Source organism: Podarcis tiliguerta (assembly GCF_965153285.1).
Source record: "Podarcis tiliguerta genome assembly, chromosome: 3".
NCBI classification, from domain to species: Eukaryota; Metazoa; Chordata; class Lepidosauria; order Squamata; family Lacertidae; genus Podarcis; species Podarcis tiliguerta.
Window position 1 is genome coordinate 60,638,312 of NC_139536.1, and position 17,665 is coordinate 60,655,976.

The window sequence follows — 17,665 nt, forward strand, 5'->3', positions numbered from 1 at the left end:
TGCTCTCTGAACAAAAGATCCACGATCAGCTTTGTGTACTATGCTTGTAAAACTCATTGCAATTAGGTATGCCTAGATCACAACTTTCTATCCTTAGGATGTCTTTAGATACATAGTTGTGGAGAATAAGGAAAAGTGGACACAACAGGACCTGAACTTGTATGCTAATTCTTTGTACTTTCAATTGAGACAGAGAGAGATTGACTCTAATTGAACTTTTGCTCATTGATTGTCTTATATTAAGCAGCATGGTTGCCACTTGTGTAATGTGTAGACTGAAATCTTAGTTGCACTTTGGGTTTTATTTACTTTAAAATAATAAAGAACCAGAGTTGTGAACAGGAAGGCTATTGTTAAACAAGATCACCTCATTTTAACCAATTGGTCTCCCAAAGGTTTCCCATACTTACCTCTACACACACACACACACACACACACACATTATTATCATTATACAAACACACACTATGACCATTTTTTTGGTATGGGATATGAGTTAAATTGTGTTGGGTTATTAACTCCTTTGTTACCCGTATCCAAAGATCATGAATAAGATTAAGGTGCTTCCTTTCCAGCTGTGAGTCTTGCAAAATAGCCATCCTACTTTGTTCCTCACCTTCTTCTGTTCCCTCCTTCACAAAATGCAGTGGCATAAATAATGCAGCACTTAATTACAGCAATCACATAACCGGAGTGCCCTCCCCACCAATTCATTTCAGACCCGGGGAACAGCTTTGCTCATTCCCATCTTAAAGCACATATTTTCCTCTAATGTGGGCAAACATCTCACCCTTAGTGCACTAGGGACCTCTCATCATACTCAAGAGAGGCTCTGGATTGGAGATGTTGATTTATTTATTTTTTAAGCTTTTGTTTACTGGTTTTCCAAGCTTCTTGTGCCCCTGGATAAAAGCATGATTTATATCTATAAGCTGTTTTCCCCCCTCAATTAGTGCAGAAACTAATTTTCTGGCTACATTGGCTCACAAATTCCTGAGTGAGAATTACTTTCAGATATACCAGCCCAGAATAGCTGAAACCAAAGAGGGAAAAGTAAAGATGGGAAATTCATTATGGTATTCGTTAACTTTTTATGGTGCTGGTAGAAAACTTCTAACAGTATGTAAATTGACATCCTTTAAAGTTGAAAGTGAAGTGTTTCTGATTAAAGAGAAATGGATCAAAATAGTTTTGGAGTGTGTTTGAATAATCTTAGCAGTTGAATTATGTCACCTACTTTACAATTCATCCCTTTTTTAAAATCCCTGTAGGCTTTGTCGAAGCAGCTGTGTTTGCGTTTCTTTTTTGTGTTTGTACATTGCAGGACTCAGTAAAGTGCATCCTGGCACAGCTTTTCCTCTAGGCAGATTATAGATTCCCATGCTCATTAAATACTTAAAGGACTATAATCAAATCAGGATCATAGTCTTCTGAAAACCCAGGAAAGCAACAGTAGTAGCACCAGCAGTAATTTAATGATCTATGCCGTAGAAAGACCAACACATGACAGTAGTTTAGTTACTTTTTACAGGAGTTACTTATTCTGTAAGATTTTAACACAGTTGCTTCCTTTTCTTATCAATTGTTTATAATCTGAATTTTTCTTCCCACCCTAAAACCTGACATTACATGAAAGTTCTGTCACTGTGAGCTTAGTTGCTTTAGACATCTCAGAACTCTATCTCTGTAATTTATCTGGACAATAGGAATAATACTGTTTGGTTTCACAGAGCTGTTGTGAGGGTAAATGAATAAAATATTGTAAAAAGCACTTTTTCCAGTTTGAGTATCTTAACCAGGATATTTGTTAATATTGAAAATAGGTGTCCAGTTGTGCCACAGACATCTGCTTCCTCAAACAAGGCTTATCCTTTCTCCCCATTCCTTGCAGACCCTATGCATCCCTAATACCTTTCACTGAGAATTAGGAGACCTCCCTGGAGTAGATTGGCAGGGTGCAAGAACATAAGGGGCAAAAGTGAATTCTCATTACATATGATGACATGACACTGTATCTCACCCAATAATTGCCTCCTAAGGCTGCAGCCTTCTTTTCCTTGAAGGGCGTTTTAGGGCCCATTGGGTTTTTCAGATCTCCTTCTCAAAGCATAGACAGATAGGTTGGCCCTTGGAGAGGGAGATCTGACCTTGTAAGCTTCCTTAGTGAGGCTGTCAAAAGGACCACAGCAGGCATTCCTCTGATATTTCAGGGGGCTAAAGGGAGGTAGGTTGGGTTAGGCTATGGATCCAAAGCCCTCCTGTTCCCCAAAAAGCCACCAGAGCAGAGTTTGGGCTGCTATAGTTTATTTACCTACCACTGGAATCAAAGGGAGGAAAACTTTTCTGACCCCATTTTGGGAACTTTCCCCCCATGAAATGAGGGAAGAAGAAAAGCTGGAGCTTATATATTATGGTTTGTCCACTGCCTTTGGTTATCCATCCTTCAGCCGCTTTGAATCGCTTGTGCTCCTTTTACTTACTTATCTGTTTAATAAAGTAAGGAATATTCTTTGGACTGCTTTTATAGGGCGTTGTCCTCACAAAGTGACTTGCATTAAATGCAATTAAAAATTACATTTTTAAAAAATAAACAAACCTTTTAAAACCAATTCCAAGAGAGTATGAAACAATGTAAAGGAATCACTTGCAACAAATGAGTAGCTATGGCTCATTTGAAAGTCTGCACTGTAGGGGCAATATGTGATTCAGTATATTCATTCCATCCCCATCTATAAGAACCTTAATTCTTGTCTTTGATCAGTTTCTACAAGAAGCAGAGAGAACCTAAAAATTACAGCATAGTTACATTTTCACCATGCAGTTCAAGAACCCTGTGCATGTAACCAAAGGTATATCAGCTTGTCCAGTGCTATTCAGTCTTCCTCATTCAGCTTAATTTTGAGGGGAAGCTTGAAATATACAAAAGGATATGTTCACAGCCATTCCCTGCTGCTCAGGATGTATGGGAATCTTTTGCTCCACATCCAAAGGAAAGTGCTGAATTGGGATGGAGATGTAGAGTTCAGTAGTTCTCAACTTGTTCCATAGCTGGAAAACATGCCATCTGCCAGAGGCATGCCCGCTCTGAAATTTAAATCTGACCCTATCCAAATAGTTCAAAATGTCTGTGGATTCTTCTGTATATTCTGTATATTTTGAACTAATATGGGAAACAAACAAGCCCCGCGGTAGGTAGGGATTAGTGCAGTAAAAAAATTAACTTGTATCCTTAATGAAGTTTATCTTTGAGATTTAAAGTTGCACAACATTCATAATTTGCTGTGATAATTATTTTAATATAAAGTCCTGGAAATTAAATAACCTGCTACACATTTTCAATAAAGTAAAATTCCATGTGCAGCTTCACTATCAACATGTTTGTTTGTTTGTTTGTTTGTTTACAATCTCTTACCTGCACTTCATAACCAAAAGTAATACTAAAGGGGGCTAGAACAAGCTTCAAAGCAGAGACATTATAAAAGAGTGAAATAAGTAAAATATAGCACAACAGAGAATCTCTTCAACAAAAGAATCTGGAAATATCCCAGAATAAATATATTTGTTCAATTTTTGAGCTCCTCAACTGAGTCTTCCATTCTCCATCTGGAAGCTGGTCTCTGTTCAGTGAAGGACCAGAGTGCCTATCTTTGCCAGCATCACAAATGTCAAATGGAGCAGTTGCAGTCTATGCACTGTCATAGTCGAAGGGTGTTACCACCAGATTCCTTATGAAGAGAGAGCTTGCCCATGTGGAAGTAATGTGCCTGAAGATTTACCCCACTACTTACTGATTTGTCTAATCTACAAAGACTTAAGAGCAGCCTTGTTCAAAGATTTAAATCTCCCAGTTGAGAGATTGATTGGGTAGCTGATTAATTTTTATAAGGGAGCAAGTCCCCCTACACTTCTGTCTTGCTTTTAGAGCAACAATTTAAAGGAAAAAAGTTTGTGGGGATTAGTTAAGAGTTTGCTCCCCTAAAGAATTTATCTGACAGAATGTCTGGTTTAAACTATCATTTTAACTATGTAATCTATTCTGTTTTATGTATTTTGTTTTTTTTGTAATGGCTTCAGCAACACAAATAATAGTTGTAAATGTTGCTGAACTCCAACTCACATGAGCCACAGCCAATCTGCTCAATGATCAGGGTGGATGGGAGGTGCTGATTTTTCAGTTTACCAAATTGTCTCTAGATGCCTTCCATGGACAGGTTTTGTGAAATTAAGAAGTAGAAATGATACACTAATCACCGTTAAGTCCTTAAATGGAGGCTATGTATCATCCCAATTCCAACAATTGAAAAGTAAAACACTTATTTCTTTAGGTGGAAGCACTTTGTATCCACATATTAATAAAGCTTTAATACAACATCTGGAAGCATTCAAAATATCCCTGGGCATGCTGAAGTTTTTAATCTATTATTTCCTAAAGCTTACCTCAGCTCAAGGAAGTTTGATGGGGCCTTTGGAGAGCTCATAAATATCTTTTTGAAAAGAATTATAATGAGAATAGTAATCATCATCATCACCATGACTCATCACTGAGTAACAAGAGCCACTCCTTCCCTTCGGGTAAAACTCACCGCCTTGACAGTGTTGCTACTCTACAAATGCTCATATCAAGGAATGAAGAGCCAAGAATAAGCTCAAACTTGCCCTTTCTGGATGGCTGCACTGAGAAATGACAATTAGGTAAATCCACTGGTTCTCTGCTATAAGAGCCAAACCAGGCCTGATTTGTGTGTTTAAACCTGGATCAGCTGCAGTTCATTAGAAAGACTGAAAGGCTTGGTTTGAACAGCAAAAAGGGGTGCATGGGTGAGGAGCACAAAACTTCCTTGCAAGATGTAGCTTACCGTCCTTCAGCTTCTTTCAACAAGTGTTTTCCCTTCCTCCCCCCCCCCCCCCCAAGGCTCACTTTCTAGTATTAAAGCCCAGCTGAGGGTAATATGCTTTTCTGGCTGCAGGGTGGCAAGACATGAAAAAGGGGAGGGTTCAGCAGCCCTCGTCTCCCTGATCTTTTGCTGATCAAACCACCCCCACTGCATTTTTTATGGGTGTAGGTCAAAGCACACATTTGCCACCATCACATCTATTTTACCTAACTGAGATCTAGTATTCCCTAATTTTTTATTTTATTTATATCCTACCCTTCCTCCCTGAGAACCCCAGAGTGGCAAACACTAAAGCGATAACACAAAGTATTTAAAAATAAATTAATGCCCCATTTAAAACATTAAAAAATAAGGTTTTTAAAAATGTAAAACATTCACATACCCTCACAGGTAATAAATTCAAGGTTGCTGAGATCTTCCAGTCATCAAATACCTTGGAGACTCCACTATTGCCCTACCCTCTCCATGCCGGCCTGAAGCTTGCTAATTCCTCCTCCCTCCATTGGAACAATCAGAGCAGGCCATAACGGTGGCTAGTCCACACCTCTCACCCTGGGCAGCAGAAGCCAGCAGGGTTTGGAAGGGGTGGACAAGCCACAACTTTACACCACTCCCTACCTGCATTAATGCAATCTATTCCTGTTAAATACAGTGATACCTCGGGTTAAGTACTTAATTCGTTCCGGACGTCCGTTCTTAATCTGAAACTGTTCTTAACCTGAGGTACCACTTTAGCTAATGGGGCCTCCTGCTGCCACCGTGCAATTTCTGTTCTCATCCTGAAGCAAAGTTCTTAACCCGAGGTACTATTTCTGGGTTAGTGGAGTCTGTAACATGAAGCATCTGTAACCTGAGGTACCACTGTAATTTCTTCCAGAATGCTGAGTTTCCAGCAGCACCTGTCCAAGAAACAGTAAGTACCAGGCAACTTTTAAAATCTATTTACTCTATTGTGTGTTGATTTTTCATTTTAGCAATTGTTACATTTTAGAAGCACTTGTTACAAGTGCTTCTAAAATGAAGTGTTCTTCAACACTTGTTTTAGAAATACATTGCCTCTATTTAACACAAGATTACTCAGATTATCAATTGTATATAAAATGGAATTAACAAAACAGTGGTGTGCACTTTTAAGTATTTCTTTAAAATCAGTTACATTGCATGGATAGGGGCCATTGTGTACAAAAGGAGAAGGCTCTACTACAACTCCCCTTCCACAAATCCCATTCTCCTGCAAATGGAACAAAATTGTTGGATGTCACCCATCAGATATAACAAATTCTTTAACACTCAGCTATTCATCAAGTGAGAAAACAAGCAAACTTTTCTTGTCACTAAGCTTCTGGATAAGGGACGCGGGTGGCGCTGTGGGTTAAAGCCTCAGCACCTAGGACTTGCCGATCGCATGGTCGGCGGTTCGAATCCCCGCGGCGGGGTGCGCTCCCGTCGTTCAGTCCCAGCGCCTGCCAACCTAGCAGTTCGAAAGCACCTCCGGGTGCAAGTAGATAAATAGGGACCGCTTACCAGCGGGAAGGTAAACGGCGTTCCGTGTGCTGTGCTGGCTCACCAGATGCAGCTTATCACGCTGGCCACGTGACCCGGAAGTGTCTGTGGACAGCGCTGGCTCCCGGCATATAGAGTGAGATGAGCGCACAACCCTAGAGTCTGGCAAGACTGGCCCGTACGAGCAGGGGTACCTTTACCTTTATCTTTTTAAGCTTCTGGATTCTCTTCTTCAAAATAATGAACTGATGTCAGGAATTATATTCTAATAACTCCAGTGACAGAGAGAGCATGTATAACGTTCTTTATTATTATGCAGTCCATTGAGCCTTTCGTCAAATTTTTATTTTTACCTTAGGTGCCCTGTACGTTTTCTAGTTATTGCTGAAGATTTATTAATATTTGCAAACGAGATTAGGTAACATCATATATTTTGCAATTATTTAATGGAATGACATCCTGCCTTTTGGAAAGATTTTTTTTTTGGGGGGGGGAATCCCCATAAGTACTATGTCATAAATTCCATCTTCATCTTTTTTTGCTATCTAGTTTCCTCTTACAATACAGATGTTCTAAGTAGTGGCAAAGGGTTATCAGTGAGCAAAAACAATTCTGTCTTCCCACAGCCACTCATGAAGAACCATCACATGATAGCTGCTTTTCATTACACCATTGGTGTAGAAGCCTGTTATTACAATGCCTGTTATTACAATGCCATCAAGAAGTCGCCTAAAAAATGGGTTTGCGGTGATGTCCCAACACTGGGCTTCTCTACATGGAAAAGGCATTTTTTATAAGATGTAATGCAGTGTAAAAATATCCAACATGCCATGGCAATTCATTTGTGAACTGATCTAAATGCTAGCTTGCAGTGACATAGTCAAGGTTGGGGGGGGGGGGTTCTGCTTTGAGTTGCTGCAAGTAAGTGGATTCTTAAACACACATAGTTTCCATGCATTATGATTTAAGGACGCCCACAGCACAAAGTAGCTTGTCATGTGCAGCAGCCTTTAAAAATGCAGATCAAATGGATTGCTCTGCTAAACTCATCAGAATGCACCACCATATAGGCGACTTTGCCAAAATAAGTCTTTTACCTAATTTTTGAAATTGCTTTATGTAAACATAACCATCTTTACAGCAAGATCAGTATGCTGTCTAAGTAAATAATATGAAGTGTTGTACTGAGCAATATCAAACTTTTATCATTAAATTGTGATTTTTTAAAAGTCATCTAAAGTGCAGTAGAAAAATCATCAATGCAGCATTTCCCAAAATGTTCTGAAAGAGTTTCCTTCTAGCAAAACTACCTCATATCGCAAATGTTCATTCCAATATGTTATTTTGTACCTCCAGGCAGATGAGTTCACAAATAAAGTAGGCTCTGAGAGTGGTATAACAATTCTGAGAAAGTAAATGTATCAAACATTATTTGCTTATAGAACCAGCAGCTGCTGTTGTTTTTTTGAAGCTAATCTTGGTGCCTTTGAATGTTCTTAACTCTTTCTTGAATCCCACAACCCCTTTATCTTCCTTCTCCTGCTGTGTTCCCACCAGCCCCAAAACCTGAGACAGCCTCAGCTCTCACCCAAGTGTAGCTTTGGTTACAGCAATTTTTCTATTAGAGGAAGTGAATGTTGGTGTTTCGTCTCTGTGGTGCATTTGTGATAAAGCTGTGGTGGTCTTATCTCTTTCGTAGGTAGTGGCTCTTTATGACTACACAGCGCATCGATCAGATGAGCTAACCATTCATTGCAGTGACATTATCCAAGTGTTATACAAAGATAATGATAACTGGTGGTTTGGCAGCCTGGCGAATGGACAGCAAGGCTATTTTCCAGCCAATTATGTGGTTGGCGAAAGTATGTATAATGCTTCTCCCTAGTATTTTTCTGCTTGTGGGGCCTTAACTGATTATCAGAGATTTGTCATTCTGTGCCGGTGTGCTGATGTATTCAGCATACATCTGATATATTAAAATAATTAAAGTAGGATTAAATGTGAAATTTGAACAAGCATGCACTAGTCTGACCAACAAACAAGAAAGTGAAGAGCTACCACACACTGAGACTACCCTAACTACCTTATATTGTTCACTCTAACCTCGTTGTAGAATGTTGTTAGAGTGAACAAGGTTTCAAGGCAGAGAGTTGCCCTCTCTTGCTGACTGCCATCACCTTATAACGGAAGATGTTGAAGCTGCTATCTTAAATGTTTAAAGCATGCACTCTGCTGAACATTTGGTTTTGTCTAAAAATTGAGGTTAGAATATATGCCCTTTTTATTTTTTTAAAAAAACAGGGATAACAAGCACTATTTTAAAAGGCATTCCCCCCTTTATATTGTGAAGGAAGGCATGCCTTTTCATATGGGAGGAGATGTCTGATACAATGGGTGAAAGTCACCTATGGAGCCCTGTCAGTGGAAGCCTTCTGCCAGGACTTTCAAAACTAAAATCATATGATTAAGATTTTTTTTTAATTAAGCAAATGTTCTCAAAGAAGATAACCACAAGTGCATTCACAGACTTAACAGTCTCGGCATAATCCGTACATGTCTATAAGTGTCTCTTTCCTTACAAAAGTGTCCATATTACTTATTACTGAGAACTGTACCCACTGATGTTAGAATTAGTCTCCACACCAGAGGGCACCCTATGCAAAAGTCCATCTATTAAATCCCCATTTTTAATTATTTCCAATAACTGCTATCCATATACCTCTAAATGTTTGGTATCTATATGATGAACTCATGAACGGATGGAACCGAGGTATATGGTAAACGTATAGCAGTGAGCAAAGGCAGTTGGCTATTCATTTTCCCAGTGTTTTGTAGTCTCCCTTCCAAATGTTGCAGTATTGATTATGTATAGAGATGGAGAGTACAGATGTATGGAGAGAGACAGCAGGCACTTCTTTCTGTATCATATACAACAGCCAGGGAAGTACTATAAAAATCAATAACCTTGAGTTACTGAAATGGGTATATTGAATAACGATGGAGAAGCTGACCCCAAAATGCTATGGATCAAGTTAGATTATCTCTTTAGTGCCATGTTAGTCATAATTAATTACTTATGATTCATTTTCAGCACAATATGAAGAACAACTATCTTCAGGTTTGGCCGAAGATTCTACTCCTCTTCTTTTCAGTGAACTGGGAGAATCAGCATCACCAGCTATGCCTGGGGTAACTGTTTGCGGGAAAGGGCATATGGCACAATTATGCAAGATGGGATTGCATTTACCATTTCTTGTGATAACAGGTTAATTGCCAAGTGCTTCCAGCATATGTTAATTTTAATGCATGGGCTTGCATGAATTCAGCATTTCTCAAAACAGTGGAAGCCTGGAGGTTTTTATGCCTACAAAATACAATCCGTACATGTTGGGAAACATTTCATTTGGCAGAAAGGGAGAGACGAAATTTAACTAAGTTAAATTGTTGCTACAAATTGTTTAGCTTGATTTGTCAGTAAACATATCCAGAAATGCTAATAAAGTGAAGATTCCAAATGGTTTGTATTCCTTTCTAATTGCAGCTTCATGATAGATGGTTGTTATGTCAATCAAGAGTATGTTACATTCGGGATCCAGAGCCCTGTGCAGTGAGTGCCTATTGAAAGGACTGTGCACCGGAATCTTTTGTGGGCATAAACATTTGCCATTGGGAAAACTGATTTAAGTTAGACATAACTGGGACAACTACAATAAACATCAGCTGCTCAGAAAGATGGAACAATATAATTGTGCTCATCAGTTGCTCATTCATTTACTTTATTTTAGAGTCAACACACTTAAAAGGAGTTCATATTTTAAATTTGTGTGTGCATATGCACTTAAAGATTTTGTATTAATTAGCTATCCTACATCAGCAAAAATAAGAAAAAGTGTACTCAAGAATTCACCTGGCAGGTCGTCTCAAATGTTACCCTAACCTGAATTCTGAGAGTAACTTCAATCAAATATTTAGCACTGTATTTTACAGTGATCAGGCAGAATCATTAACATGGCTAAAAATGAATATATAAGTTTGTGTGCAGCCATAACTCAAAGCCCATAGAATCCCACAGTGAGCTGCACATGCCCACAACCCCACCTCCACACCAGATGGCAACTTGGGGGTGATTTGAAACCTGGAGGAGTTTTTGAAACCTGGAGGAGTTTGTGAAGCACATGAGAAGCTGCTGATTAAAAAGCACACAAATTCAAAAGTCCCATGGCCGCACCTAAAGGAGCTCTCTGGATTGTGGAGTGTTTCATAAGGGTGTTTCATAATGGCAATTTTGATACAGCATGGACAGCGGTTTTGCCGTTATTTTCTGAAATTTCCATATAAATAGATACAGATAAAGAAAAATATATATGAATTCTAATGAACGCATGAGGGGTACAATTTTGCAGTTGTACCATTTCAGAATATCCATGCCATCACATCTCACAAAATGCAAAGTAAAAGTAAAAAGTATTCACTACATACATATCCCATTAATACTTTTGTTTGAGCCTAAATCTCTTAAGTCCAGCATCAGATTCAGTGAGCCACACTTGTTCATTTTCCACTATATTTCTATGGAATGAGATAGTTAGAAACCATGCAAGTTGTCTGAATGTCATAGAGGACAAACGATGGCTCCCTTGGTGCTGCACCCCAAAGTCACCTTTGACTGGACTTAACTGTCCAGGGGTCATTTACTTCCTTACCTATTACCATAGAGCAAAATTATCATTATCATAATAATAGCAGAAATGTTAGCATTTCTGTTTCTAACTATTATAGACAATTTACAATCAAGACAAACAAAGATATATAAAAGGACTTAAGCTAAAGAAAGTAGCAGGATTATTTTTTTAACAGCTTAAAGGTTGTACTCTGCAAAAAAATAATAATCTGTCTGTTCTACCTATCTGAAACCAAGGTTCACTGGGGGCCAGGGCCTCCCTTGAGAGACTCACCAGATATTGGGTGCTACAGCTAGAAAGGCTTTGTCTTGCTACTGAACCACCATATTTCTGATGGTTGGGCAGGCTCAAATGGAGGAGACAATCCTTTAAAAAATCTAGTCCTAAACTAGATTCTGATTTAATTTTGGATCTAGACAATAGTGATCTGTAATTGATCTCCATCATAGCACTAAGGTAGAATATGTAGGTGCTGCGTTACATTGAGCATACCCTGTTGTTGTTTTTTAAAAAAACAATAATACTGTACAGCAGTAACATTTGGAATTGGTATGTGGCAGTTTGTATGCTTATTAATTTCTGGCTTTAACTACCATATCTTTAAAATATTCTGACATTGCATTTAGCTGATATTTTAAAATAATCAGTGCACGCAGGTGTAATTTTGGGATTTTTACAAATCTCCCCTCAGAGTGAAAACTGATATTAATAGTCATTACATTGTCAATAACATTTAAAAACAAATGCAGTCCCCGTTGAAGACTCATTCAAGCATAGATTCATAACTTGTGTGTGAGAATGTATGTGTATGTTTTTGCTAAACACACCTGAACATTTCAAGGGGGTTTAAAAGCTGTGGAACTGTTTCCTCCTTTTTAACCACAAAGGGTGAGAATTTCATGCGTGAGGGATCTTCTTTCTGAAGCGAGGTATATTCTACCCTCATTAAGGAAGCCCGTGGGTTTTTTGTCGTACACGTGTTGACCTCGTTTTCTTCTCTCCCCCCCCCCTTTCTCCTTTACTGATTAAAGTTTTCCTATTTTGCAGATGTCAGCATACTTCAATAAGTCAGGAGACCAAAGATTTATTTCAGAGAATGACACAGACAACCTGGCTACACAGTAAGCAACCATTTGTGGAAAGCAGCCTGCTTTGTTTGTTCCATTGCTTAGAAGTAGTAAAAAAAAAAGCCAAAAAAAGTGGTGATTTTAATGTAACTCTAGAAACTAAATGGTTCAGAGAAGTTAAAGAAAATGTAAACAGTGGTTTGTATCACAATTGACAGTCATATTCCAAATGTCCTAAGAAATTTATTGTGTCATTAATCCATGATGTTACTTTTCCTTTCTTTGGATGAATTACTCATAAAAGATTTGATCCACACATTCAACTGCTTTGTTAGATGCACTATGTAGAAACCAGAATATGGGAGGCTACTGCTGGAATCAGCGCAAGATGCATTACAACAAAAGTTCATAAGTTTAGGCTAAAAGAATACTAGGCAGAACAGAGCCAATATTCAGGTCGTAGAAGGCTGAAGAAAACTACACAGGAGGGTAAGGAGATGGGAAAAGAGGAAAACTTGAGGGCAAGGACTCATTGAGCACTCAGTCACAATCCAGCATCCACTTACACTGGTAGTTTCTTTCCTGAAATACTGATTTCTTGCCCTCCACATTTTCCCCTAGTCCACTGCTAGTTAGTAATGCTGGGCAAACTAAGATATGCAGATCTTTGTAGTTATACTAACAAGGTTAAATTGCACTGTCTATAACTGACTAGGCTACTATGGGGTTTTACCAATCAGAGTTGCATCTGTGAATTCTTGATCTTTTCCTCTGAAAATATGAAAATTATTCTCTTAGCATCTCCCTACCTGGATTTCTTCTGAAAGATCAATCAACAAATTGTCAAAGGGTTAGTTTAAAGTGTTCACCCACTTTCAGCACACTTGTCTTGAGGATCATGTTTCCTTTAGACACAGTTTTAGTGTGTCCCAGCACCATGAGATCAGCCTGCAGCAGCCTTAGAAGTGGAATCTAAAGGCTAGTGATTGGGAAGAAGCACAGTCTAAATAGTTTTAGTCTGACAAATTTCTAACACAGTCTTTTATTCTACTTTCCCCATAGGAGTGGAAAGAGGAAGACAAAGAAGAAAGGCATACAAATGGAGCAGGCGGAAGCCACAGAATGCAAGGCTAATGCAACTGACAACTTTCCATCTAATGATGTTGAGGATGAACCTAAGAAAAGCATGGTGAAGAAGAGGAAGAAAAGAGCTGTCAAAACTGCAAGTTCAAGTGGAACTTCGAATGATGCTTTCCAGCTGGACTCTCCCAAAGCATAGTCTCTATTTTGTTTTTGGATGCTGATTTCATGGATAAAAAGTTGTATGGGAAAACATTCCACTGTTTATCGTGGAATGATGATGTCATGTTTATCATGGTGTGGTGAGCCCAAGGAGAAGAGCATGTACTGAATGTTCCACTGAAATGCATATGAGTTCAAGCAGCAAGTATGACTTCAGTATTTCATTTTTGCGAATAGAGAACACTTTGAAATATCTCAATATTTCTCAGTTGAAATATCTTCAATACTATTGAAATAATCAGTTTTTGTTGGGCCTATTCATGTCAAGATAAAGTGGTCCAAGAATAGTTTGTTTAAAATTTAAAAAAGCACTTTCATGGGTAAAGTCAAAAGAACTGTTTACTGAAGAATAGCCTTTGCAACCGTCTCACATACTGATGTGCATCTGCAAATGAGAGTGAATAATCATATGAGTAAATGCCAGCTACCATCACTACGGAATGCAACAGATAGCTTTTTGTATGTTGATATTTAAAATAAAAGTTTTAATGTATATTATTAATGCACATTAATGTTAATAGTATTAAAACAATGCAATAGAAATACAATAAGTTTTGCAGAATTCTGTTTTTGTTACACTCAAAGCATTGCCAAATTCGTTTTCTACTTTGTTCTGAAAACCTGTTTTGCATCAATATGTGGGTGGGATATATTTTTGTGACATATTATGTTTATGCTCAGGTGTAACTGTTTTTAAATTAAAAGGCATTAAGTTGTGAAGGAATTATTCATGATGATTTCCGGTGACTTTATTTATGGTCCTCTTGTGTATGTTGACTGCGGATGTCCAGGTTATTTATACCATGTTAGGAAATTCTGCCCCCTTCCTTTCTGAGGCAATAAATAACATAAAATTAGAAAACCCTTTTTTTAGTAGTCATGGCATTTGATTCCATTAAAAAGAAAGAAGTGAGAATAACCATGTTGACCACTGATGTGTAAAATAACATCCAGATGCAAAGGATTAAATACTATATACATATAGTATCCCTGCATATGTTTAGCAGACACAGAAACACATAAACATGTTTATCTGCATAAAACTCAGTTTCCTCCTTCAAAAAACTCTTGTAAAAATGTAGTTTGTAAAGGAGAACATTGCAGTAACCCAGGCTGGATGTAACTAGGTCAGGGGTACCAATGTGGTGCCTTCCAGACAATATTGGAGTACAATTCCTGTCATCCTTGACAATTGGCTGTGGGAGTTTGAGTCCAGCAACATCTGGAGGGTGCCATGTTAGCTTTTCCATGTTGGTTATAAATAAGTGAGGCCAGATACAGTATACTCCCTCCAATTAGGATTTTAGTTTAGGAGTCAGCCAAAGGGTCAGAACATCTCTATCCACATCAGCAGATTTATCAGCCAACAGCATCTGCATCTTGCCCAGATTACTTTTCAGTTTATTTGTCCTTATCTACACCATAAGTGCCACCAGACACTGATTCAGGGTTTCCACAGCTTCCATAGAATCAGAGTATGGAAACAAGAGTTGTGTGTGATCGGAATACCAGTGACACTTTAGCATAAACTTCTGCATGAATTTTCCCAGCTGTTTCGTTATAGGTATTGAAGTGCATGTGGGACAAGGTGAAACCCTCTGATACCCTGTAAACCAAATGCCATGGGATAGAGGACTAGTCCTCCACCTACAAGGAACAACCCTCCACCACATTGGGGAACCAATGCCACCATAAAACAATACCTCCCAGCCCCACCTTAGGAAGGTTTTGATGGTACTGAATGCTCTTTAGGGGTCCACAAGTAACAATGGGATCACACACTCCACCTGTGTATCTCCCCAGTATAGATCATCTACTAGGGTGAGCAGGAGTTTTTTTCCAGTTTTAGAATCAGGTTGGAATATAGAGTGGAATGGATCTAGTTAACTGGTTCCATCCTGTTAATCTGTAGTTTAATACATGAAATTGAGATGCCACTGAATGCATATAAAATGTATTTCCTAGAATACCAGAATACTAGAAGGACGGGGGTGGGGGGGCTATCATTTGTTCAAGTCAAGTTTAGAGGACTGAAGTCACAATAGCTTGTTCCCTTGTGATACCTAACACTTCGCATTTCAGACTCCTCTGCATGCTTAATATTCTAGCTCTCTGCTCTTTTAATATTCTAGAGCTGCTGGTGGTGATGTTCTCATTTCGTTTCTTTTTTTCCTTTACACAAAATCTCTCGTCATCTTCAGGTTTTGAAAGTAAATAGTCTAGCGTGACATCATGCTATGTATCTGAGAGAGCTGAGCAGTAGCCAAGATCTGGATGCTCGTTTGGAAGGCATTGTTAACTATTAATTTGACATTGTGGACACTGAAGACAGAAATAACACTTCACATAAACACCATACTGATGTGGCTGTAATCAAAGGCACAGCGCCTCCTTTCATGCTAGCAAACTGGGACTCCAATTATGTTCACTGCTCTGAAGCTGAATAGAGCTGCTTTGCCACACTTTCCAAATTGAGAGTGGAGATGCAGCAGCAGTCTCTTCTAAGGCACTGTTCCAAATAACAATTAAGGAGAGAAATCAGATAAAAGGCCCAACATGAAGATTTATGGAGCTGAAAACATTCTCTTTAAAACAGTGTTGTTGCTATTGTCATTACAAACAAAAGCATAGGTTTTATTTGCATTCACCTTCCTTTCCACACATGGGAGTTTAAGTTTTCTACTGCTTTGCATTCTTAGGTGCAGAATTAATAGCTATCCGCCGTTCTTTGTTACACAAAGTACACAGATATGTATTCAACAAAATGGTGCACAAGTGATTTTCCTATGCCTAGCATTAATATCTCATCTCCCTTAATATGAATAAGTATCAGCACATTACAAAACTATTTGCATCATTCTTCTTTTTGCAGAATTGTAACCAACAAACCATACAAAATTTTCTGTTACCTTTTCAGAGAGGATTTTCCCCAATAAAAATTATATGTAGTAGAGGTGTCTTTTGTTCAGGGATGTGGAGAAATGTTCATTTATGGGTTTGAAAAAGTGTTCATTGGTGGAATGGGTTTCTCAGACGACAACAGGGAATGTGTATGTGGTGAGAGTGGAATCAATTGAGCAGATTGATACTGGAACTGAATCTGAGAATCTCTTTGATCACAACTTTGCTTCTCCCCTCACCTGTTGAAGCTTGAAGTACAAATGCCTGTCTGAATGTGATCTTGATCTGCACCCTGTAACATGTTGTGCAACCGCACACATACACATGTACATGCTAAATTCTTAAGAACTGGGTCATTGTATTTTCTCAAACTCGGCTTCATCTTAATAGGTACCACTTCAGTTCTGCACAATTACTTAGCTGCCACTCAAAATCCTTCTCCCTCCACCCTTAATAGGAAGATCCACATATGTGGAAGACACATTTCTTAGCTGCCACCTCATATCCCATCTGGATCACATATAAGAAAATTGCTCTATTTATTGGAAGCTCACTTGGATACTTTTATAAAATGGTTCTGTTTAAAGAAAAATGTTGTATTCCAAAGCAAATGCCTTTGTGTTGTTGTTTTAGTGCAGTTGCAAAGTTAATTGAAAAAAAATAACAATTTGGCATTGCATGATTTATTGGGCAAAACTTTCCAGGCTGGAGAGGGTTTCCTAAAAAGTCGCCATATAACTCGTTAATTACAATAATTAATTCTGAAGCGAAGAAGGCTAAGCTATATGGGCACAACACCAGGAAGTTTAAAACATGAGTTCTATTGAAACAGTGGAGCTCTGGAAGAACCTGCCACAATCTTTTGTGCATTTAGGGGGTTTAGAGGCTGGGCATGATCTGTCGTTTTCTGTTCTCCTTTACTTTTATTAAGTTATAGCCCATCTTTTTTTGAAAATCAAAATAGCTTTTAAAGTCTGATCCTAGTTTAACATGTATAAATAGTTCAGCAAAGGCACAGTGAACAGCATACTGACAAACCATTAAAAGGAAAAGAAGAAGATGACACAAGTTGCCCTTGCCAGCTCCCACAACCATCATGTTGCATTTGGGTTTTGCCTTAAAGTCTTTTAAGAAACAGACATCACAAATCAGAGCAGTGTACTTGTAGCATCACTTAATTCAAAAGGCAAAAGGGGATCACAATCAAACAAGGGCTAATGAGAACACAGAGGAACATGACAATTGAGAGTCTCCGTTGACTAGCGAACTAAGTCTGCCGGCTGGACCCAATTGTCTACCAAAGAATTGAATGTCA

General features: G+C 38.5%; 1 protein-coding gene and 1 long non-coding RNA gene across 7 annotated transcripts in view; one reads left to right on the forward strand and one right to left on the reverse strand.

The window, feature by feature from the left end:
- The window catches only part of AHI1 (Abelson helper integration site 1), a 64,284-nt gene extending 50,106 nt beyond the window's left edge, over positions 1 to 14,178 (forward strand). For 5 of the 6 annotated variants that reach the window (XM_083434794.1, XM_083434790.1, XM_083434791.1 and 2 more), the window contains exons 21-25: positions 5,773 to 5,808; positions 8,098 to 8,260; positions 9,490 to 9,587; positions 12,128 to 12,201; positions 13,210 to 14,178. In XM_083434794.1, coding sequence (XP_083290920.1) covers positions 5,773 to 5,808; positions 8,098 to 8,260; positions 9,490 to 9,587; positions 12,128 to 12,201; positions 13,210 to 13,426 — 588 coding nt within the window. In that variant the 3' untranslated portion in view covers positions 13,427 to 14,178. Of the gene's footprint in view, positions 1 to 5,772; positions 5,809 to 8,097; positions 8,261 to 9,489; positions 9,664 to 12,127; positions 12,202 to 13,209 lie in introns of all 6 variants that reach the window. The other variant, XR_014509827.1, reaches the window with a different exon arrangement.
- Positions 1 to 17,665, reverse strand: part of LOC310675071 — a 73,646-nt gene that overhangs the window by 30,743 nt on the left and 25,238 nt on the right. The window lies entirely within an intron of this gene.